This window comes from Uloborus diversus, chromosome 8 (genome assembly GCF_026930045.1).
Source record: "Uloborus diversus isolate 005 chromosome 8, Udiv.v.3.1, whole genome shotgun sequence".
NCBI classification, from domain to species: Eukaryota; Metazoa; Arthropoda; class Arachnida; order Araneae; family Uloboridae; genus Uloborus; species Uloborus diversus.
The window spans coordinates 59,131,148-59,155,509 of record NC_072738.1 but is presented as its reverse complement, the minus strand read 5'-3'; the positions used below and the strand labels follow the sequence as shown (position 1 = coordinate 59,155,509).

The 24,362-nt window shown below is 35.3% G+C and overlaps 1 protein-coding gene across 1 annotated transcript; it reads left to right on the top strand.

The window, feature by feature from the left end:
* Positions 1 to 1,567: 1,567 nt before the first annotated feature.
* Positions 1,568 to 23,157, top strand: LOC129227224 (adenosine deaminase-like). The gene is made up of 8 exons (XM_054861732.1): positions 1,568 to 1,675; positions 10,813 to 10,874; positions 12,216 to 12,338; positions 16,077 to 16,300; positions 18,098 to 18,222; positions 20,121 to 20,362; positions 22,121 to 22,247; positions 23,002 to 23,157. Exons 1-8 carry the CDS (start codon positions 1,625 to 1,627, stop codon positions 23,095 to 23,097), a joined length of 1,050 nt encoding a protein of 349 aa, XP_054717707.1. The 5' UTR covers positions 1,568 to 1,624; the 3' UTR covers positions 23,098 to 23,157.
* Positions 23,158 to 24,362: the final 1,205 nt, after the last annotated feature.

The following is a 24,362-nucleotide window of genomic DNA, read 5'->3' as shown; positions in this document are numbered from 1 at the left end:
CTTACTCCTCCCAGATACGCCATTGCCGCTTAGATGCGTTCAGCTGACACAGGGAATACTCCATACTTGCATAATTCTTCTTCTTTTTACGAATTTTTCTACGAAAACATAAAAAAAAGAATGTTACTAAAAATTAAAAAAATATTGCAATAATATTGGCAAATTGCCGCCACTCTTGCTGTTGCGCCCCTGGCGAAAGTAACTCTTTCTTACCCCTAAGTACGCCACTGCTAGTATTTTCCATTTACCGGGGAAGGCACTTGGCTCTTCCTTCGTCACGTGATATACGAGATTCTATTTCGCTGTTTTCGAGAGAAAGCTTATGACCACAGCATTTTCCAATAAAAGCAACAGTTTTTAAAGTTTAAGAATAGCAAAGAATCTTGCAAGCGCAGCAAGTGACGTAGAGAACTCTAAAACTTCTCGTACATTTAAATACACGCCAGAATTAAGGTTGTCTCATTTTCAAACACGGGAATGTTTTTACCGATCACCCCTGAACTAAACCGAAATCTGCGTTCGAGAAGGCGAGGTGAAGTGATATTTCGCTGACAATATATAAGGAAAACGGCATACGAATCTTCAAGTCATACTGTTAAAAAAAGTCAACGTAAAAAAGAAAATATTTTTACCCGAGAACAGGGGTCTCCAAACTATAGCCCGCGACAACTTGCCGACTTTTTGCTTAATAAAACAACAAAATCCTAATTGCTAGCTATATTTAATTACACTGAGAATGTTTTATGTGTTTACATTTCGCGAGTTTCTGATATTCACATATATCTGGAAAAATGTAATATTTATCGTTGAAATCATCGTGTAATTAAAGTTCCTATATTCTATTTAATTGTCATATTCTACTGGATTGTGTTCGATTCGGTCGAATTCTATCTACCAGTAGCGTAGCGAGAAATTTACTTCTAGGTGGCGTAAAGAAAATTTCTGGCTGCGTTATTCGTAGATGCAATTGATGTTATTCGGTTCTATCGAATTCTGTTACAAGTAAATATGCACCTTTATTTTACAATTAACAAAAAATCTTTAAATTTTTTTTTGCGCTTCGTTTCATTATAAAGTTAGTCTTGACGAAACGAAGCATTTCTCTGTATTATCAAACCTTGCCAAAAATATTATCAAATAATAAACTTAATATTGAATTTTACAATCTTCAACAATGAAATAATTCCATTACGTATTTTATGGCACGAGTTTCTTTGTTCGTGATGTCAGAGCGTTATTCGATCACAGATTTTGGCACTTATATCGTATGACAATATTGGCGTAAAAATTTTTTAAATGAAATTTTAAATCAAAATTCTCGATTTTAGCTTCAATTCTGCAGGGGGCGGGGGGGGGGGGGATCGGGTTTGGTCCCGGAGAAAAACTTGGGAATTTCCCAGACTTTGCACCCTTAGTTTGCATATCAAAATCGTGTGATTTTATCATTGACAAGTATCTAAAAGAGAGCCTTTTAGAATTTTCACGCTAGGTGGCAGTAAATCGTAAGCATTGATTAAAAGATAAGCTCTTTGTTATTTAAAGATAGTCTCCTTCGCTTGTTTCCTCCCCTCGATTAAAAACGAAAATAAACTGCTGTTAGGAATAAATAACAGTTTTCTCCAAAATGGAGGATTCCGATATCTTTTTCAACTCAAATACCCTGCCGAAATATAAGGTCAGTATCAAAAATTGATTTTGCGAGATTCCTTTAAAACTTTAATTTAATCTATTCTCTATTATATATCAAATTCGATAAATAGGTAGGATCTTTTAAAGGAAATGCGATTTCAGTTGCAAGTAATTTTCTTAATGACCCCCTGTAATACATAATATATTTCAAATGGTTTAAATTATTATTGGTCAACAAATGCAATATGTTTCCTTTAGATGGGTGCATTAGCTGTCAAAACCCACAGTTTTTTTCGTCACTGCTATATTAATAAAGCTAAAATATTAACTAATTCACGCAGCAGGTTTTAAGAATTTGGCTTTGGATGTCCCCCACGTGAAGCATGAAAATAAAGTTTTAAATAACAAATGTATTTAATGAAAAAAAAGCTGTGTCAGGGGCATCTTTGTATGTAATGAAAACATTAAAAAATGTGCTCACTCCTTTTGGTTAAAAATGTTAAGATCTATAACAAAATATTAGTGAGATTTTGAGTCGGATTGTCTCACACGTGACAATGAAATGACCGTTAATGTTACATTACAAGCATCCTTAATTTCATTTTTAATCTTAATTATATCCGTGAATGTAACTTGAATAAATATCAATAATACGGAAAAGACTTGCGGTTCGACTCGTAAGTAACATGCGGTGTTTCCATGATTTGTTTTTAATTTTTTTACAGCATGAAAATTTTTTCAGGCATAAGGTTCATAGGATTAAGTACTATACTCTGGTTTTACAGCAAAAGAGAAATGAAAGAAATGTACAACAAGCCCCTAAAAAATTGCTTTGACGATTTTGCAAAACTTTAAGTGGAAATGTGGAACTTTAAGTGGAAAACTTTAAGTGCCAGCGTCCCAAATTGCACAAGAAATTTTCCACCTAAACTTTTCACCACTTTAGCCTTTCAGAAGAATATCAGCGGTAAAAATAAAAACAAAAATAAAATATTTTATTTTAATGACATTTCAAGGTTTTTGCAGCCATTCAATTTAAGAATTCTCACACTGCATTTCACCCGTCAGAGCTGTTGTAAAAATAAGAAAGATTTGTATCAACCATTTATTAAATTGTTTTGATATTAGTTTGAAATCGATAGAACTCGTTTTAGTCAAACATCAATCAAGCATTTATAATCAAACATCAATCAGGCAACACATTTAAAGCTTGACACCAGTTTTCTGAACGGGTGTGACATTTTTTACGCATATGTTTGCCCTTTATTTCTAAAATTTTCAACTTTGGCTGATAATTATTGTGATACTTTTGAATATAAGCAGCCTTTACATAAAGTATCAAATTTCTTTTTTAAAAAAAATAGTAATAAAGACACACGGTGGAAGTGAAACTTGTATCTTTTCTTTTCTTTTTTTTTTCACACTAAACTGTCACTTCACTCTCTCATTTTCTCTAGCGTCACGCGGTTGTTCTTTCTGCTCCTTACTTAGGCACATTTACAACGAAACTGCATGTTTTAGGAAGAAAATAGATTGTAAACAACAAGAAAACTTAATGATAATCGAAATCTGCTTTTAAATGATTCCAAAAAACAATGAAAAATAATAGCAATGGGGTTGTTTTCTTCAATCAAAAGTTCCACTTTTAGTCACTGAAATTGATGGAATAAGCAAAATAAATAAATAAATAAATAAATAAAAATAACATGGATCGAGAAAAAAAACCTTCATTTTCCTAACGCTGAATTTTTAATTATGTTTTTAAATGTCCGATTGTAAAAATAAGACGTGGTCTTTATGACGTCGCAAATGATGTACGTTGGCGCATCAGTCCACGTTATCATAATCAAGAAGCGAATTCAAGATTACACTCTACGTTTGCTATCAACCGTATTGTTGCCAACACATGTGGATAAAGAAGCGAATTAAATATTGTGCTCTCCGAATGGCAACAGTGAACAAATTATTTAAAGAATGGTCAGATTCTATATTTTTAAGTATGCTCTTTCTGAAAAAAATACTTTAAATATTTTGGAAACGACCCCATTATAAAGTTATCTATATATATAAAAATCTCGTGTCACGATGTTTGTTCGGGTTACTCCGAAACTACTGAACCGATTTTTATCAAATTTCATACGTATTTGTAATTTGGTCCAATTTAAAAGATAGGATGGTTTTTATAATTTTTTATTGCAAATAAAATGTTTATGATACATTAATAATGTGTATTAGTTGTTTGGTTCTGTAAATTCTTAATAGATGGCGCTGTAAGTTAATTCATCCTCGAAAGTTTTAGTCTTAGGTTAATTAAAACTTACAAATGATACTATGTTACGGATATTGATGGTTATCAACGATGTCGTCGTAGAAAGGAGGAGTACTGAGGCCACAATTTTCAATGTAAATGTCAAATTCTACAAATCAAGTTGAAATTGATAAGCGGCGGGTAGTTCCATACTCACCACTGCTTTTAAAAACGTATGAGGCTCATATAAATATCGAGTTTAACAGTTCCGAGAAATCCATTAAATACTTTGGCAAATACGGTATTAATGGTCGTTATTAGGTCGCAATTGAGGTTCGAGATCTCACCAAAATTAACGAAATAACACAATGAGTGGATGTATAAGCAGCCGAAGCTATCTGGCATAATTTAGTTTCCCCATGCACGAAAGAGACCCTTCTGTACAGAATCTTGCAGTGCATCTTCAAAACGGTCAGCGAGTATATTTTACCGAATATATTTTCTACGAAGAGCACTTGAACCACCAAAAACAACCCTGATTTTTTTTTTTTTTTTTACATTGTCTAAAACCTAATGTGTTTGGCCCGATTCTCAGAAATAAAATTATTTAGAAATGTTCCACGCTATTTTACATGCATTGTAAAAAAAACTCGAAATGTCACTGATTATTTCCGTGGAACATGTTGGGATTTCACAGGTCATCAACAATTTTATTTGGAAATCAAGTATCTGAGTTAAAAAGTTTCCTTGAATTGCTACAAACGTCATGAATGCAAACTTCTCACTGTTGCGAAAAATATTTTAGCTCCCAGTTTAAAGATTAACTGAGCGTATTTATTAAGTATATCTGCTTCAGGTGAATTATCTTCCGTTTGCATTGCCTAAAATCTCCCAGAGAGAGAGTGAAAGAGCCTTTGGATTCCGTAGCTTTGCAGGAACTGCAGGCGAGTTAGATTTACGGTGCTTTCTTGCAATTCGGTCTTACCTTTCGCCATGCTTGCAGAATTATTGTTGGAGCTTTCTTGGAAATGTAGAGTGGGGTAAGGCTTTGTATTCAACTTATCTAAGCTTTTCCTGACGGCCCAGCGACACCATTGACTTTTAGAATAAGATAGTACTGAATTCTTGAAAAAGATTCCAGGATAATTTCAGGAAGGATAATTTAATGAATTTTAGTGAAGAACTGACTTCACTATCGTCGTCGTGGTCCGTTCAGATTGACGTAGCTCCCGATTGGAGGAAGTGAGTCTCTGGATTCCAAAACTTTCCAAGAGTAACAAGCAAGTGGAATACTTTGCGCATGCTTGCAAGTTCATCTTAGCAGTGGCTATGGTAGCGATAACGCTTTTGGTACTTTCTTGGTGAGTCGAAAAATGTGACAAGCTATTACTTTTAACCTTACATCGAAACTTTCCAAGAGTAACAAGCAAGTGGAATACTTTGCGCATGCTTGCAAGTTCATCTTAGCAGTGGCTATGGTAGCGATAACGCTTTTGGTACTTTCTTGGTGAGTCGAAAAATGTGACAAAGCTATTACTTTTAACCTTACATCGAAACTTTCCAAGAGTATAGCAAGTGGAATACTTTTCGCATGCTTGCAAGTTCATCCTAGCAGTGGCTATGGTAGCGATAACGCTTTTGGTACTTTCTTGGTGAGTCGAAAAATGTGACAAAGCTATTACTTTTAACCTTACATCGAAATTTTCCAAGAGTAACAAGCAAGTGAAATACTTTGCGCATGCTTGCAAGTTCATCTTAGCAGTGGCTATAGTAGCGATAACGCTTTTGGTACTTTCTTGGTGAGTCGAAAAATGTGACAAAGCTATTACTTTTAACCTTACATCGAAACTTTCCAAGAGTAACAAGAAAGTGGAATACTTTGCGCATGCTTGCAAGTTCATCTTAGCAGTGGCTATGGTAGCGATAACGCTTTTGGTACTTTTTTGGTGAGTCGAAAAATGTGACAGAGCTATTACTTTTAATCTTACATCGATTCTCTATAATGATTTCAGAGAAATGATTGTTTCGAATCGGAGAAGTTTCGGAATTCTTCAGAAAGACTTCAGGATAATTTTAGGAAGGTTTCTCACTTTTAGTGGTATACGTTCCATTCTTTTTGCAAGATACGTTACAGGCAGAAATTGGGCGTATTCGCTGCCCATTATTTTTCAGGACGTCTCTTAATTGATTTTATAGTGTTGAATAAAATCAAAAAAATCATGGAAGTCACGCAAACAATGAAAACAACATTCATCAATCTCGGGCATAATTAGAAATTAAAACCAATACATTGGGACCAAAACTCCATCCGAAACAAAACGAATGTTGGTTTTGCATTTGTTTTCGTTAAACATTCCCGAACAGACGGGAATATTAGCGGACCGTTAATTGTCGAGTGTTTAATACATATCACGATGCATTTCGCGAATTGTAATTATTGGTAGCACACAATCATTGGGAGTTGCATTTTCTAATGCAGGTTTTGCATAACGAGACACAGTATTCGTCAACTGTTTAAGATAATTTTGACGACATAATATCCAACACAATCATCATTTCTGCAGCGAAACTTTATAAATTTTATGCTTGAAAATGTACTCCATAGAGTTAAACAAACACACCGATGTTAAGTTCAAGATTTTAAACCAAAGATTTATAATGAAGCTTTAGTGTTAATTGAAGATTTATGCTTTTCAATTTCAAATTTGTTGTTTAGTCATTATGGTGTGATATCACCTGATCGATTGGTCACCGACTTAGTTAACACTGATTTACAACGAGAAAAAACAGTGCAATGACGCTCTCTTAGCTACAATTATTGTGAATAATGACCCATTACTGACAGCTGAAAAAAAATCATAATCCGATTGTGCTAACCGTTGATGCTGAACAAGGCTATACAGTTGTCGATAAAAACAAAGCCGTAAATATTCCAACTGAATTTTTAAATTCTCTGGATACACCAGGAATGCCACTAGACGGTTTCCGGTAAAAAATTGTTTCACCAATTATTCTTTTTCACAACCCTACCTAGATTATGTAACGTTACCCGTTTCTTCATCAAAATGTCAACAATTTTGACGGAAAAGTTTAAAGGAGAAATTTTTGTGTTGCCACGTAATCCATATATAGTTTTCAAACACATTTGAAAGGCTTCAATTTCAGATTTTTTTAGCTTTCAAAAGACCATAAATAGATCGCAAGACCAAATAATGTCTACTTTCGGTTTGGACTTGAAACATACGTGTTTCTCTCATGGGCAACTATCTATCGCCATCACTCACAAGTGGGAAAATTATCACACCTTCGTGTTAGCAAAACACAGGTTAAACAAGAATATTGTGCACACTTAGTGCTTAGATAATTTTCAGGTTTCAAATAATAGAAACAATGGATCAAAGTTAATGTTATCTACCTCATTTATAAATGTAATTTTTATTTGTTTTTATTTTAGTTAATGTATTTTGTAAAGAAGTTATTGATTACAAACTAAAGAGAAATCTGAGATGAATAAAATGTAGTGTAAACTCTAAAAGTGTGTGTTGGTTTATGCTTAATTTCTACTTTTCGATATTTTACCATCAGTTTCTACATTTACTATCACTTTAAAGTTTTTTTGCTTTGATTTATGGCCGAAGTCATGCTTGCAAAATTTACTGAGCGTAAGTATAGTTAGTTCTTTTGCCATTGAAAATTTAGTTAGTACTTACTAAATTCAATACGTACTTAATTCAGCCTAACACGCCCATTATCAATCTCATATTATTTAAAATTAGCTATACTATTTTAAGATTCACTAAAAATATAAATTAGATTCTATCAAAATATTGAGTAAAAGAATATTGTAATCCAACTACTTCGCCACAGCAACGCGTGGTTGGGTCAGCTAGTTTTGTTAATAAAATTTAACAAACTGATTCCAAAGCTGAACTTAAACAATGTGGATTATGCTTTTAAATTAAGTTTCATTTTTTGTCCCGAATGTCACCAAAGACGACGGACTTCCCTGACCGAAGGTTATCCAGGGGGATAACATCTGCCCCATGAAATTGCAGTAAAAAAAACTTCAAAAATCCAATGGTGCGAAACATACGACCCGAGGGGCCAAATTCGGCTCATGAAGCTGATGCATGTGGTCTGTTTTGTTTAAATCTTACTGATCGAAAACCGCGATTAATGATAAACAAGGTGGTCTTGAACACACACTAAAAATTCTCAGTACACATTCGAAACACGTTTTGAGCACTTCAATTCAAGCTACGTGTTTTAATTGCCTGAATTGCACTAAAAGGAATCCAAATGTGCATGGTTAAAAAAAAAGTGCTGAAATATACCCCGCGAAGATTTAGAACTGTTGAACGCATTTAAAATGATTGGGGCACTTATGACAACAGATTGCGAACGAATTTGGTCATGCTTTTGAAATCATCGCTTACTTTCGCACAAATGAGGAGTAGTTTATCAAAAAGGAACCTATCCATTTTTTTAGAAAAATTCATTTTATGACATTTTCTAAATCTTTCAGATGAAGTTCATTAAATCACTTACTCTCAAGCAGTCTAAACGTGGAAAATCCTATTTTATTTAAGGGTAAAGTGTGGCTTTTTGATCAAAAGGTAACAAATCCGTCCTCTGCACGTTTTATTTTAAACAAAAGGGAACATATCCTGAAAGAATCTGTAGTATCCAAAGGATCACATGTGCAAAATCCTCAAATTTTAATCCACTACTTTTAGGTTCATGTACTTCAATGAGAGAATATAAGAAGGTCAAATATTAGAATTTTGGTGAAATTGGAATTTTCGACATTCAGGTTTTTGTTCAAAAGGTCATATATCCAAAAATTAAGATAGCAATATCTCTTTTTTTTTTTTTTTACACAAACACTCTGGGCCATGATTTGCTGCGATTTTGTGCTCAATTCTGTAGTCAGAGAAGTTAATAAAACTATTTTGCTCTTACCCTAATTCGTTTTTCTCACTTTCTGAACATTTTTGGAAAATGGGTATGTTCCCTTTTGATAAGTTAGTCCTCAAATAACATTTCCAACATCTTTCTTCAACTACCAGTCAATAGAATCTTTCAATATGGTACTAGTTGAAGTTTCGTAGCCTGGGATTTATCAAAGTTCATAAACTCTCTGCATATATTCATGTATACGTATTCCAATTGTCAGGAGGAGCACGGTAGTACATGTAACTGTTCCAGCAGTTTTTCAAACATTTTAAGAAAGTTCGAAAAAGGAGCTGATATATTTTTTGTTATTGATAGTTACGTCGAATCTGGTAATTGTTATTATCAATGCAGTTTTGATATGAGATCTTATCGGTGAAAGTTATTCTATCTTTGGAATACCACACTCCATAACTGAAAAGGTTTTTATACATTGTCTAGCGCGTTCATTGTCTAGTACGATACAATTGCCTCATTCTTGACGGAATGCGTAACACATCAAAAGAAAGAGGGGTCCATCAAGAAGCAATTGAAAAGGACAGGTCGACGTATTTGACATTTTTTTGTCTACAGCAGTGTCGAAACCAACCTTGTGTTTCTAAATTTTTTATTTATAAATACGTTATAATATTTGCTGGTTGCTGTATCATAAAGCAATGGATGATCAGTTGAGTAAACTGCTGCTTAATACCGTCACAAAAATGTATCGGAAAGAGTTTACTGTAATTAAACTCGTTTTCACACCTTATTTGTTTTTACTTTGGATTAATTAAATCTTCTTCCTCTATGGAATAAAATAATCAAACATTCACCAAGCAACACATCTAAATCTTGGGCACCAGTTTTCTGCACGGGTGAAACATTTTTGACGCATATGTTTGCCCTTTATTTCCTGAATTTTCATCTTTGGCTGTTAATTATTGTGACACATTTGAACATAAGCAGTCATTACATTAAGTATCAAATTTATTCTTAAAAAAATTAAAATTCAGCCGCAAAGACACGCGATAGAGTTGAAACTTATATCTTTCCTTTTTTTTTTTTTGCACATTAAACTGTCCCTTCACACGCACGTTTTCTCCAGCGCCACGCTGTTGTTATTTCTGCCCTTTACTTAGGCATATTTGCAACCAAACTGAATGTTTTAATGAAGTAAATACATTGTAAACGACAAGAAAACTAATGATGATCGAAATCCACTTTTAAATAGCAATTGCAAAAACAATAAAAAAGAATAGTAACTATGAAATTAACTTGTTAATAAGAATTAACAAACTTATTTTTCAAAGCTGAACTTAAACACACAATGTGGATTACGCTTTTAAAGTTAGCTTCATTTTTTGACACGAATGTCACCAAAGATGACCAACTTCCCTGATCGAAGAGTTTCCATTCCTTTGGGGGTTAACAACTGCCCCACGAAATTGCAGTAAAAAAAAAAAAAAAAAAAAAAAAACTTTAAAAATCCAATGATGCGTAACCTACAACCCAACTGGTCTAAAATATGCATTTTAGGGTGGTTCAAAAAAACTTCTTTTCTGAGTCCAGGACACCACCTATTTCTTTTTCTTTTTTTTTTTTAACACTTACTAATAGCATTATGCTGAAAAAGTTTTAGCTTCTTACTGAAATTTTAAGAGGGTGCTCATTGACCTTCAATTTAACATTGGCCGTATCATAGAAAATGCCACAAATTGAGAAATATTTAATTTCCATACCTGTTTTGTTGTAAGAAATTATTTTATTGCAATGTAGATGCATATTTTTAGTGTATATTATAATATGTAGCATTGTATTTTCAGTTAAATTCTTTTTTTTAACCCCCTCCCCCATCTATTGAAGTTTGGGGGAGGGGGTTGAGCACCCTCTTTCAGTTGAAATAGGAAGCTAAAATAAAGGTTTGGCGCATTTAAAACTACCTCTTATATAATAATTATCTAATTATTTCATTATTTGATATTTGTGTTGACTTTTTCGAATAGATTGAACTACACATTCACTTAGATGGAGCAATCAGAACTTCTACACTCTGGGAATTAGCTAAGTAAGTGACTCTTTTTTTTTTTTTTTTTGAGCAATCACGATTGCTTATTGTTCTCACTTGACCTTTGAATGACGTTCCTATGATTTTATTTTCCCCCCGCCTCCCCCTGCATCACCACCGTCGACCGGCCCTTCCCGATGCTGCTGCTCTAGCGAAAACCGTCTCCAGGGTGCGTCCATATCCTACACACACTCACACACATAAACACGCACACACATACACAAACACACGTGAATGCGAAAAACATAATTTGAATTCAAGGTGTCAAAATTCAAATTAATTTTCTTTCAATTATTTCTTTTTTTTTCGAAAATTAAAATATGATGAAACTTTGATGTTTTTTTTTTTTTTTTGAAATCACGGTGAGCACCGGTAAGATAAGTTCAATTTTTAATTCCATGTCGGGGACGGATACGTAAAGTTTTTACACGTTTGCAAAAAGCTCTAGCTTATTCTTCAGCCACCAGAAAGTCGTGCGTCAAGGTATGACGGGTGAAAATTGCTTCTACTCTTCTACATTTGAACGAAGCAATTGCCTGTTTGGTGATATTTTAATATTTGAAATTTCCCCCCTAACTGCAGTGGATTAACCCTAAACTCTAGTGGATAGCGTTAATTTTCAACCATTGATCCTTCATTCCCCTAAAATGACTCTTACCAGTAAAACAGTTAAGTTACCAGATCGAGTTCTGCCTTGTCACAATAAAGCCTTTCCCTGCATGTTAAATATTACCAAAACATTTTATCAAATTATCATGCAGTTCCGCGAGTTTCATTGTTGAAACTCACGGGTTACTCGATCATCGGCTATTATGTATAAGAGAGGAAGATAAGATATTTTGAATCCATCCCAAGGTTCCAACTAACTAAAAGTGAGGCCCTAGGGCACCAATGATTTGGAAGTCCCTTGAAGACTCTATAACAGAATGCATTGGTTGATTTACTGGTTTGAGACCCGTCGGAAAGCATTTATGGGGGCTTCTTTGTCAATGCCAGAACTATGTATAAATGATTTATCATGTGCATTTATGAATACCCTTCGAGGCCCCTCACAATAATGACATGGTCAATTCGTTACTGCAAGAATAAATAAAAATTCTCCTTTAAAGTATTATTTTTCTTCCATCAAACAAGTCATAATGTTTTTGTTATTATTTTAAAAATTAATATGTAATTCATATAGTTTTAATATTATGAATAACTATTTGAGTAACATGGGATCTTTTAGTTAGATGAGGCCCCCGACCCAGTGCTCTGTCCATTCCTTTTGGTTTCATCTGCACTTCAATGTTCGTTGTTCTTAAGACGGTTGGTTTAACATTTTCCCTATTACTATTTTAGGGAGAAGAAAATAGACTTGCATGTAGATTCTGAAGAGGAGTTTTGTTCGTCTTTAATGGTTGACGAGCCAACTAGCCTAAAGGATTTTCTTAAGCCATTCGAAAGAATCCTCCCTATTATTGTGTAAGTGAATCAATAGTAGCCTTACTCTTAAGATATAAGGGGACACTCATTAAATACAAAGGGTCCCAAGGTAGAGGGGCAGTGAAAAAATCTTTACGTACCTTTATTTGGGGAGGGGGGTCAAAACCATTCTTATCTAACATTTTCCAAATCTATATTTTATATTAGAAATCGCGCGGTCGAGTGGTTTGGCAGAAATTATATTCCATTTACGTGTGAAAGGTAAAAAACGTATTAGGATGAGCTGTTTTTACTTGTTTTTAAAGAATGAATAGTGTTAAATATATTAAAAGCTACGCACTATTATATGTAAGATTCCTTAATTTATTATTTTGAAAAACGATATGGAATATTACGTAAGAATATGGAGAGGGGTTTGAAAAATCTTACGTACCCTTGCATGGGTGTAGGGGGGTCAAAAATCCTTACTTAATTAATGAATGGCCCCTAATCACAGAATACCCGCATAGGTGGAGCTGAAATAAATGAAATAATGATTACGTAAAAGAGTGTTTAGCGTTCTGCTCGGATTTCTTTCACTTCTTCACACTGTAGAAACAATTCAGAAACGTTCCTGGGAAATAATGGGCAGCTAATGTGCCCAATTTCTGCAAGTACCATACCTTGCTGCGTTTTCCGATAAAAGTCAGTACATAACTTCCCTGCGTAAGTCGGGATTCGACTGTAACCTTTCTCAAATCATCCTGGAATCTTTAGCAAAATTGATAAATCGTCCCGGTAAAGGGCTAGTATCTGAAGGAGAGCAAGGCACCTTCCTGATTTACCAGGAGTAGAACCCCTTGAAAAAGACACGCCGACTTAACCGACATTTTGGTTCCATGTGAGCTTTGGATCCAACCTTGTTTCTAGTATTTATAAATACAGTATAATATTCGCTGGTTGCTATATATATATATATATATAGTAAAGTAATTGATGATAAATTGAATAAAATGTCATTCAAGTTAAATCTAGAAAGATAACTTAGTTCACAAATTCAAAGAAAATGTATCGGGAAATGTTTACTGCAATGAACTTCATTTTCACACCTTATTTGTTTTTAATTATGCTTTAATTAAGTCTTCTTCATTTACAGAATAAAACAGGCAAACATCATTTAGGCAACACATCTAAATCTTGGGCACCAGTTTTCTGCAACGAGGCTTTTATAGAACTACTAGTTTCTTTTTTTTGCCAACTGACAATTTTGGAACCAAAATGTCGCATAAGCCAGCTCCCCTTATATAGTGGCCATAAACAAGAGGGCTTCTGACAGAATTATTGCAGCAATGACCAGGGCTTACACTGAATTGCAAGTACTTGCAAAGCTACAAATCTCAAACTTTAATACATTTCGTTTTCGCTTGGATTTTCATGGATTTGGACTGGCTATAGTTGAACGGAGGACGAGACATTTAATTAATACGCTCAATGAGTTTTTAAACTGGTAGCTAAAAATGACAACATGACAAATTAAATAACAATAAAATACATCAAAAGTAACACAGATCAAATAGTTACATAGAGCTTCTGACAATCCAAATGTGATATATTTAATGGTTCAAGCAAAGTTTGAAAATAAACACTGAAAACAATTCAGAAAGCGTCCTGGAAAATAATGGGCAGCGGATGTGCCCATTTTCTGCAGGTAACATATTTTGCAAAAACAGAAATGTTTTCAGCTAAATTTCAGTAATGTTCCTGAAATCTTTTTAAAGAATTCAGTAATCTTCCTGACCAAATGCCAGCGATATTCTCTGGAGCCTTCATAGAATACTTTAAATTTGACATAATAACTTTTCATCTTCCTGTTTTGCCAAGAAAGCTCCATAAGCAGAATTGCAATCATGGATAATGTAAGAAAGTACCATGAGTCTAACTCGGCTGCATTTTTTGCAAAGCTATCGCGTCCAGAAACTTATTCGCTCTTATTAGGAGCTTATTCAATCTGGACGGGACGTAATCGAGCTGAAGTCAATACCACTTATTAAATACGCTCAGTTAATCTTTATACAGGTAACTAAAAATATTTTTCACTTCAGTGAGAAGTCGACATTCGTACAACTTGTAGCAATTCAGGAACCTTTTTGACAAAAATACTTGATTTTCTCAGAAAGTGGATAAAAACCTTTAAAATCCTGAAAGGTTCCACGGAAATAATCAGTAGCGATTCGTTTTTTTTTTACAGTAAAGCAAGCGCTTTGTTTGTGTAAGCGTGTTGCTCCATGCTGTTTATTAAGTTTTCGGACACTGGAATAGGAAGCGAAGACCAGACACAGAGTAAGTTTTGTTCCAGCTCAGGTAGCGATCTTGGAGGAGGATTTAAAGCCTCAACCTGTCTGCCAAGATAATCCCAAAGATGTTCCATCGGAATCAGGTCCGAACCGGAGATCGAGCTGGCCATTCTATTCGTTTTAAACCGTGATCCTCAAGATGCTCCTCAACAATCCGAGCTCAGTCAAGTCGTGCATTACCATCCATCAGAACGAAGTGCATTACCCAATAGCAACTGAATATGGGCGGATATATGGATCAAGGATATCATCCCGATATTTCAGACCTGTCAGAGTTCCTCCATGGAACACACGCAAGTCAGTAGGATCACCGAATGAGATCCCTGCCCAAACCATGTGATTCCACCACCTCTATAACTGTGTCATTCAACAGTGTTGGATTGATAGTATCTAGTGCGTTGTTCCCTCCAGATCAGTAGATGCCCTGAATCACTCTCCAATGTAAATAAATCTGGACTCGTCTGTGATCAGCACAGTAGCACATTGCTGCTGGGTACAGGAAACATATTCTCTTGCCCCGCATAAGTGGATCCTTCGCTGTGGTTCGTTGAGGAGAACACACACAACTGGTCGTCTTGCATAGAGACCTGCATTGTGAAGTGATTTCGCACAGTAGAAGCAAAGATTCTTCTTCCTTATGCTACAAAGTGGTCTGCAACGAGCTGCGCACATTAGTGCTTCTCCTCCTTCGGACCAAAAGAACTAGAAAACGGTCTTCTGCAGGTGTTGTAGCTAGTGGTCGGCCGGGAACAGGTCTTCTGGACACAGAATCTTCGGATTGGCATTGATCCCAAAGTCGTTGAACAACACTAAGAGACACTTTGAAACTTCTAGCAGAATCAGCCTGAGACAATCCCATTTCTATCCCGCCACTGCCCGCCACTTTAACGAATGGGGTGAATGACGTCTCTGAGACATTTTCTAAACTCTATTGACCATTGACACCGAGACAGTCAACAACAGTTGAAAATCAACACAACTTACTAACAAAAGTACGAAAGCTTGATATTTGCCTATTTTTTTCTCACTTCTAAAGATATGTTCTTTTCTATAAAATAAAAGTCGTAGCTTTCGCTTTTTTATAAATGGTTTTCAAGTTCGTTATTATCATTCATGTAAACTATGCATTTTATTGTTACTGCCATTTTTTTTTATGGTGAGCTTTAAAAAACATGTTGTACCTTAACTTTTTGAGGTCAGTGTATTTCACTTTGCCCCACATTCTCCTACATCTTCTTTTGAAGTAAAATATACTAAAAAAATATGGAGTGGGTGCAAAGGTAACGCACATGGTTTGAATTGTCATATTGTTTCTTTGCAGCACAGATTTCAAATTTTCGATCCACTGAATTTTCTAACAGATTTCTTAACAGAAATTCCTAAGCAGTTGCAGGTTGGTATTATCATGATTTAATACTATTACGTTTTTGTGCTTTGCTTCCAGTGGGGATTTGAAAGCTATCGAACGTATCGCTTACGAATTCTGTGAAGACGCCGCTAAGGAAAATATTCTGTATGCGGAACCACGTTACAGTCCCCATCTCCTGAGTTCCTGCTCGGTCACAGCAAAAGATGTCGTGAAAGCAGTGAATAAAGGACTGGCGCGTGGATCTAAGGTTTTCGGTGTTCATGTTCGAACCATTTTGTGCTGCGTGCGTGGGAAATCAGGTAAGATGCGTTTAAATCAATGAAGTTGAAAATCGAGAAACTTCGATTAAATATTTATTTCATTTTGCTTTTTCGTAATTTTATGATTAAAGCTGTTTTCCAACTGTGAAGTAAACAATTTACCGTTTACATAAAATACCCCGCCAGCTCAGTCATTCCATCCGAGGACTGCAGTTTCGTGCATATCAGCACTTAAACTGATACCATGCCTTTTGCCTTCAATATTCGAGTTGAACCGAACCATGTTTCGTTCAACTCGTCTGGTCAGGGCTAATTCTATATTAGCTACCAGTTTGTTGTGCTCTCTTGGCTCCCTTAAGAGTTTTTCTACCACCAGCTAAGATACTTACTAATCCGGGCTGATGAGTACTAATAAGGACGAAACTGCAGTCTTCAGATGAAATGACTGAGCTGGGGGTGTATGTTATGTAGTTCTGCATTAGCCTTGGCACATGGCGATAACTTACTAAAAATAACCCACCGTTTAATCAGCGATACAGGTCAGAGATGCAGAAAGTGAGATTAACCTCCTACCCCAAATACACTTACTGGCCAATGAATTAATAATTCAAGATCAATATTTGTTAGACCACCTTTTGCACGGATAACTGCTCTGGTTCGTTTGAGCATCGAGGCTACAAACTTCTGGAGTGCATTTTCATCCAGAGAATAGCATGCATTGGCAATGCAGCTTGTTAGATCTTGTAAATTAGATGGAAGAGGAGAGTGCGTTTTTCCACCATATCCCATACATTTTCTATGAGGTTAAGATCCAGGCTATGCCATGCCGTGGCCAGGGAAGTTGTTGAAGTCAGACTGATGATCAGCGAACCAATTTTCAACACTTCTGGCATGATGTATAGTTACATAATCGTCCATGAAATATCCGTCGCCATCAGGAAAGAAATGCAACATTACAGGGTGCACTTGATCTGTCAATATACATGGTCCGATCCAAAAGTAATAAGCCTTCGTTGAAAAAGACAAATTTATTGAGCTGATCGGTACAACTGACTAATAGTTTTAAAAACAGGCATTCCTGCAACAATGTGCTGCTGTATGTGGCTTTTCCATGACTCAAAGGTATCCCTACAGTCCTGTTCCGGGATATCTGCAAGAGCTGCCTTGACATGTGCTTGTATGTCCTCCATGGAGTCGAAACGTTTTCTTTTCAGCAGTGATTTTAATAGTGGAAAGAGGAAGGTCGCAGCCCCGAACTGTAGGAAAGCTAGAGTCCCACGGGAGTCCTTCTTCAGTCAGAACTCTCGGCACAAGTTTCTCGCAGACTTTCCGCATCTCCGTAACGATACGTTGCACCGTTGTCTCCGATAAGTCCAGGGCTTTTGCAACTTGGTCGAGACTCAAACACCAGTCCGTGTTCTAAAATTCACTCACTCGTTGCAAATTCACGTCAGTACGGGCTGGGACCGGTTTCGATCAGAAGAACCTTGATATCTGACGGCCGTCAAAAGTAGGACAGCATTTCTTTGGTTTCCGCCAAGCAGTGCGCTCTTCTCTCTGTTGGGTGAATTCAGACACGTGATTGATGTGCGGCGACCGTATGTGAATGCTACTCTGTTTTCGTCGGCCGTCCGTCACGATAAAAAACGGGATGGACAGGACGGCCGGCCGATAAGTGAACTGCCCTTAGAGACAAAGGACAGGGATACCTGTCTGTCGCTGCAAATGTGTGTCAGCCTTTTCCATGACGAAGCTTTAGTACTAAAAAAAGAGTCTTTTTACTTTTACTGTTTTATTGCTATTTTTATTGTTTTGTCATTTTTTACTTGTTTCAAGATTGGTCCGAAGAAGTCCTAAAGCTGTGCACTGAATTTAGAAAAGAAGGTGTCGTTGGAATAGATATCACTGGTGATCAAGAAGCTAATACGGAAACCACTGAATTAGACATCGCTATCTTTCAGGTAAGTTTGATATGCGCATTCCAGTGCTCCATTTAATAACTACCACATGGAATTTAAAGAAGAATTTGTTTAACATTTATTTAACTGTTTCCCTATTTGACTTGATGTTATGTTAGTTGAAAAATCTTCCGAATTCGAACAACTTTTACCAAATAATTGACTCATAGACTATCTTTCAAGTAAGTGGAAATGCTGAGGTGATATCTTTTCCTAGTATTTTTCTTATTATTTTTAAACCTAAATTTTTATGAATTCTAAAAGTAAAGCAAAAGCTTACCTTCATTTCTGGTTTCCAGCTCCATAATTCCGGCGGCTTGAAACTGGATTGAAATATCCTAAAAAGTGTCGGTAATCCAATGTTAGGCATGGATCAATGTTAGGCAATGTCACCAATAAGTGAGGGGTATGTTTACTAATTTATTCAAGTATTTACAAAAATTAAAATGAATAGCAACATAACAAACGATTTTTCCACACACAAAAGGATAACTACACTTTGACTTCACTTTGATTGTTTTTCTCGTGTCCACTGCTGGCACCAATTTTTTCCTCAGCGTGTCTGGATTTGAAGCTCAAGATCTGCGCGTTATTAGCAGATACGAGATTGCTTTCGCATTACTTATAGTAGTGTGTGTGTGACCGTCACTGCTGAAGTTTCTTTAAAAAAAAATCACCAAAAAGTGGATATAATGTTCCTTTTTTTAAAGTTATATCACATGAGGGATAAAATTATTTTTGTACGTTTGGTCTTTTGAATGCGATAACCTTTCTTCTTTCTACAAGTTCTGTCAGAAAACTCCAAAGCATCACTTAGCCTCAAGTACAATAAATCAGCATAAAAACAACGGATTTACTCTGTGCTCTTCAATCTTTTTTGTCCTGCCTTGCTTCATTTTGCATTGAGGTCGTTTAAATGTTTTTTAGTGACCAGGCTCACTTGCCATGATTTCCATTTTCCATCATCAGAATAAATTTGTGCCGAATTAAATAATCACCCTAGAAGTATCAGAGTTACTCTACGTTCTTAGACGTTTTGTATCCCAGTTGCAACGCTCTGCCATTAGTCAAAATTGTAAACATGTAAGGGAGAAATAGTCAAATTTTAAACCAGGTTTTTGACTATCTTAAACTAAGTGGACTGAAGTGACTTTTACCAGAGAATTGTGTAGAATCTTCTTTTGCATCATGTGACGTAGAGAGCAACATTCCCACTATCCTTCACACCAAAACCTATTCAGAAACCTTCCCGGAAAATAATGAGCAGCTAACTTGTCCAATTTCTGCCAGCAACATATCTCCCAAAAAACAAGTACGTTTTTCACTGAAAATCAGTAGCTTTCCGAAAAATATCACAGAAAGTTTTCTTACGTACTCAAAATTCTTCTCGGAGGAAGATAGTTATGTCTATTGAACCTACAGAGATATTTTTAATAAGTGTAATGTAACAGCTGGCCACTTTTTTGAGTAATCAGGTAAGTTCCAAGCATCTTATTAGCTGACGATTCTTGTAAAACTACAGAACCCGGAGTTAACTTTCACACCCCCTGGGAAATTTGTCAACTAGTGGGACTGTAATTCAATCAAGGCGATATACTAAATAAAAAAAGCTCAGCTATCTTTAAACTGGTTGCTAAAAATATTTTTCACGGCAGTCAGAAGTCTGCATTCATGCACCTTGTAGCAATTCAGGAAACTTTTTAACAAACTTTGTTTTCATAGGAAATTGATGAAAACCTGTGAAACCTCGGAACGTTGCCCAAAACTAATCTATGATGTTTCGGAATTTGCTTAGTGTTATAAACAGGAAAATGAATTAATACATGTTTTTTAACATATCAAAAGTATTGCAGCCGTTGTCTTAGGCTTCGTTTGAGTGGTAAAATGTTTTTTCTCTCCAGAAAGCAGCTTCACTTGGCATTCATCGTACTGCGCATGCAGGTGAAGATGGTAACGCCTCTCAAGTCGAAATGGCAGTTAAGCAGATGCTTGCTGAAAGGATCGGTCACGGTTACAGGGTATTCGAAGACATGAAAATATATGAGGAATGCCTCCAGAAGAACATACACTTTGAGACATGTCCAATGTCAAGCATCATGACCGGATCTGTGCCAATTGAAGATGGTAAACATCCAATTATCAGGTGAGAATGGAGTTTTTTTTCACCATTAAAAGTTCTTCTACATGTGGGATTGGTATAAGAAGATGTTAGCACGCAAAGTGTTTTTATTTCAAAAATGCAGATTTTTGAATAACGTTGTTGCAAAGAAGCTTTAGTAGAAGAAAAGATTGTTTAAATTTAGAAAAAAATCTAATACGTTGAGTTGAGTTTGAATTTTATATAAAATATTCATTACGCAGAACAAGTAGCATAAGAAAATCGAAATCTAAAACTGCACGGACACTTAGATATAACGCTCGGGCAATTCAATTGCAGAGACATAAATGAACAATACACATGAATAGACTGAATTTGATACTTTATGCGTAAAAAACTGAAGTATGAAGAAACAAGCCCGTTTTGAGTTATGAATAAAACGATATACTTTTTTAAAAAAAGACTAAAAAAACATTAAAAAATTGTGAATGAATTTGTAAAATTGCTTCTATTATTTTTTTCATTGTAATAGTATTGAAGTTTATTTTTTTTTTATTTTTTATTTTATTTTTTTTTTTTTTGAGAAATATGTTTGATTCTACGAAACCTCTATTCTTAATTTAATTTCGGCTAAAGAAGGGAAAGGGAGACTGAGAAAGATTGGTCATAGTTTTCATGCCATATATCCTTTTGAATAATAATATACACACTGTAAAAATAATTTAGAAACGTTCCTGAAAAATAATGGGCCTGATGTGTCCGATATCTGCCAGTAACATATCTTGCAAAAAAAAAACAGTACGTTTCCGCTTAAAATCTCAGAAATCTCCAAAGTAAAACCAGTCATGTCTCTGTAGCCTTCAGAAAAAACTCAAGTTAAAAATGCAGCTTGGCGCCTTCCTGACTTACCAAGAAACCTCCAAAACCATCATTGCTACCACAGCCTAGTTTGAAACAGAATTGCAACGAAATAACACGCTCAGCTCACTTGCCTGCAAATCTACTGAACAAAGAGACTTAAAGCCGCTCCGTTATTGGGATCTTAGACAAATCGGATGACCCATACTCAAATTGAGGTAGATACATGTAATAAATGCGCTTATTTAATCTTTGAAGTGGTGGCTAAAAGTATTTTTCACAATAGTCAGAAGTCTGACTTCGTATAACTTGTAGCAATTCAGAAAACTTTTCGACGAAGATATTTGTTTTTCACAGGAAATTGATGAAAATGTGGGACATTCCAAAACGTTCCACGGATCTGTGACGTTCCGGAATTTTTTTAAAGTGAATGAAAAAAAAACCACTTTTCCTCACTAAAATAATATTAATCCTCATATATATATAATAGCCAATGATCGAGTAACGCGCGAGATTCAACAATGAAACTCGCGTCACGGCTTGATGGTTTGGTAATGATTAACATGCCGGGAAAGGCTTTATTGTGACAAAGCTGAACTCGATCCTGCAACTTAACTGTTTTACTGGTAAGACTGTCATTTCAGGGGAAGAAAGAAACAAAAAATGGTCAACAGTGAACTGTCCCTACTGGAGTTTAGGGTTAATCTACTGGAGTTAGGAATACAATTTCAAGTATCAAAATACTATCACCAAACAGGCAATGGCTTCGTTCAAATGTAGAAGCAATTTTCACCCGTCATATCTTGACGGACGATTTTCTAGTAGTAATAACACTAATAATAATTTAGGAAACAGGCATTGTTACGTTAACACTCATCTGGTTTTTTATCGGGAATGATGAAATTGATAATCTTTTATTTCTTTTTCATTTTTATCGTAATTTAGATTTGCTGAAGACGGTGCAAATTTCTCCATCAGTAGAGATGATCCCGTATTAATTCAGAAATCTTTAGAAGACGATTACGGTTTGCTCAAAAGTTTTGGACTTAGAGACATTCATTTTACAAGAGCAGTAAGTAAAACAAGTATTTTTTTTTTTTTAATTAGCATGTCGTACTTGAATTCATAACTATCTGAGCATAGGTGCTACCCTAAAAATCGTAAGGGTGAATTTCATTTTGCAGAGGGGAGGGGGGGGGAGTAACACAGTTTAGCTTTGCTTCTGCTTACCAGAAAAACACCGCTAACTATTTCCAAATGCAATGTGTTTAATTTTTAAGTAACTTAAAAATTAAAAGTTCCAAGCAATCAGCTTCAGAAGGTTTGAACGCTGAATTCGGCGGTTCCCTCATTTTTCATATAGTCGGTATTAGAGTGTAATAAGCAACTTAAAATCAACTGTCGGACAAGTTAAAAATTAATCAGATAGCATCAGTAATTTTTCTTTCGAGTTTATTTAAAAGGGTTAAAGTAAAAGCACGAAAAGATTCCGATTTTCGATCATTGTTCGGGGAAAATTTCGGAAATTTTCCTTCACGTGAATAATTCAGTTCTTCAAATTTTAACCTTGGTTTTGGACTAAATCACTCAAGCAATATCTTTCTATGTGTGATAAAATTACTGCTGTAAAAATACATTGATCTTCAATAAATCCCGGTTTCCCACACACATACACACACATATACAAGAAAAAAAAATGGAGGTAACTTTCGTAACTATTAAAATCGCTCTTTATTCAAGACGTACGTTGATTTGTCAATTTACAAGAAGCAAATTATCAATTGATTCAAGAATTATAAAATTATTTGCATGCTTTTTTTTTTCAGAATTTCAATGCCCTGCAAAGTGCTTTCCTGCCAGATGAAGAGAAAAAAAGTTTGATGAAAGAACTGAGCTCAGCATATGGATTACGACCAATTTAATTATTAATTACAATTATAATGAAATAGTGTTAAAGAAATAAAAATTTATTTTTTAATGAAGTCCTCTGATTTTTCTTGCTTTTTCTTCTTGAATGAAACAAGGTTGATCGAACGAATATATGTCTTTCTTTCATGCAAGTCAACAAAAGAAATACAGTGAAACCTCCGAATAGCGGACAGTCAAGGGACTAGAAGTTTTGTCCGTTATTGGGAGGTGTCCGCTATTAGGAGGAACTACTTAATTTACCTTTTTCAAAATGGGCTGTTGTTCCCTTTGTAGAACGCAATCGAAACAATTGCGAAAGGTTTACTACATTTTACGTCAAGTGTAATTAAGCTGTTTTTTTTTTTTATAAATAAAGGTATACTGACTGCACACACTTGTCTTAAAAAGCATTTAATCAATTAAAGTAATCAGTTAAAACAGTTTGACATCTCTTTTTTGCATTACAAGCCTGTTTCTCAATATATTTAAATCATTTACCTTAGCAAGTCCTTCAATGTCCCAGGAAAAAGTTTTTCAATTCTTCACTGTATTTCAGTGCTTCCGAAAAGTCTCTAAATGTGCAATTTTCTAATTTCGTCTTTATCTTTTAAAATTTCGCTGATATGAGTTTTCCCAACTTGAAAACGATCGGCAAAACAACGCACACTTATTTTTTCTTTTTCGGCAACATTCAAAACATTATTTTTTTCTTTCAATGTCACTCTTTCTTTTAGTTACCATTTTAAAACTCAAATAATATTGTCACACAAAAAAATCAACTAAATCAACACACTTTTAGGAAAGTTTGAAACTGAAAAGCTACGATTGCTGCATGAAAATTAGGTTCGCTTGCCTCTCTCTTCATCTCAGGGTATGAATGGCACTTTACCAACCGCGGCGGCGGTGATTCGGCGGAGCAACCCCCCCCCCCCCCCACATACATTTTTTATGGTTAATTTATTTATTTTATCTCGAGTATCACTATTGCATGATTGACAGTTGGCAATATGACCTTAAATATGGACAAATCTTTTTCATATCTAAAAATTAAACAACCCAACGAAACTACGGCGCCATAAAGCCGACTATTACCGGTGCCGATCTGCTCAATTGCATCTCCCGAGAGCCCCAGTTGGAAAAAGCGTCCAGTTTCCTCTTTTTTATCTTAACTTTTGAATAGTTATTGTGTACACAATTCATTAAAATCTAAAGAAAAACGTACGTTAATTGTTAGACTGACATTAGTTTTCACTTATCTGCTTCAATACTCTCAAAACTA

Bases quoted from the DNA above. Each gene is read 5' to 3' on its own strand.
- LOC129227224 (XM_054861732.1), top strand. From the start codon at position 1,625: ATGGAGGATTCCGATATCTTTTTCAACTCAAATACCCTGCCGAAATAT. The intron at 16,301-18,097 runs GTAAGATGCGTT...ACTTGTTTCAAG, and splicing joins CTGCGTGCGTGGGAAATCAG to ATTGGTCCGAAGAAGTCCTA. The intron at 20,363-22,120 runs GTGAGAATGGAG...ATCGTAATTTAG, and splicing joins GGTAAACATCCAATTATCAG to ATTTGCTGAAGACGGTGCAA.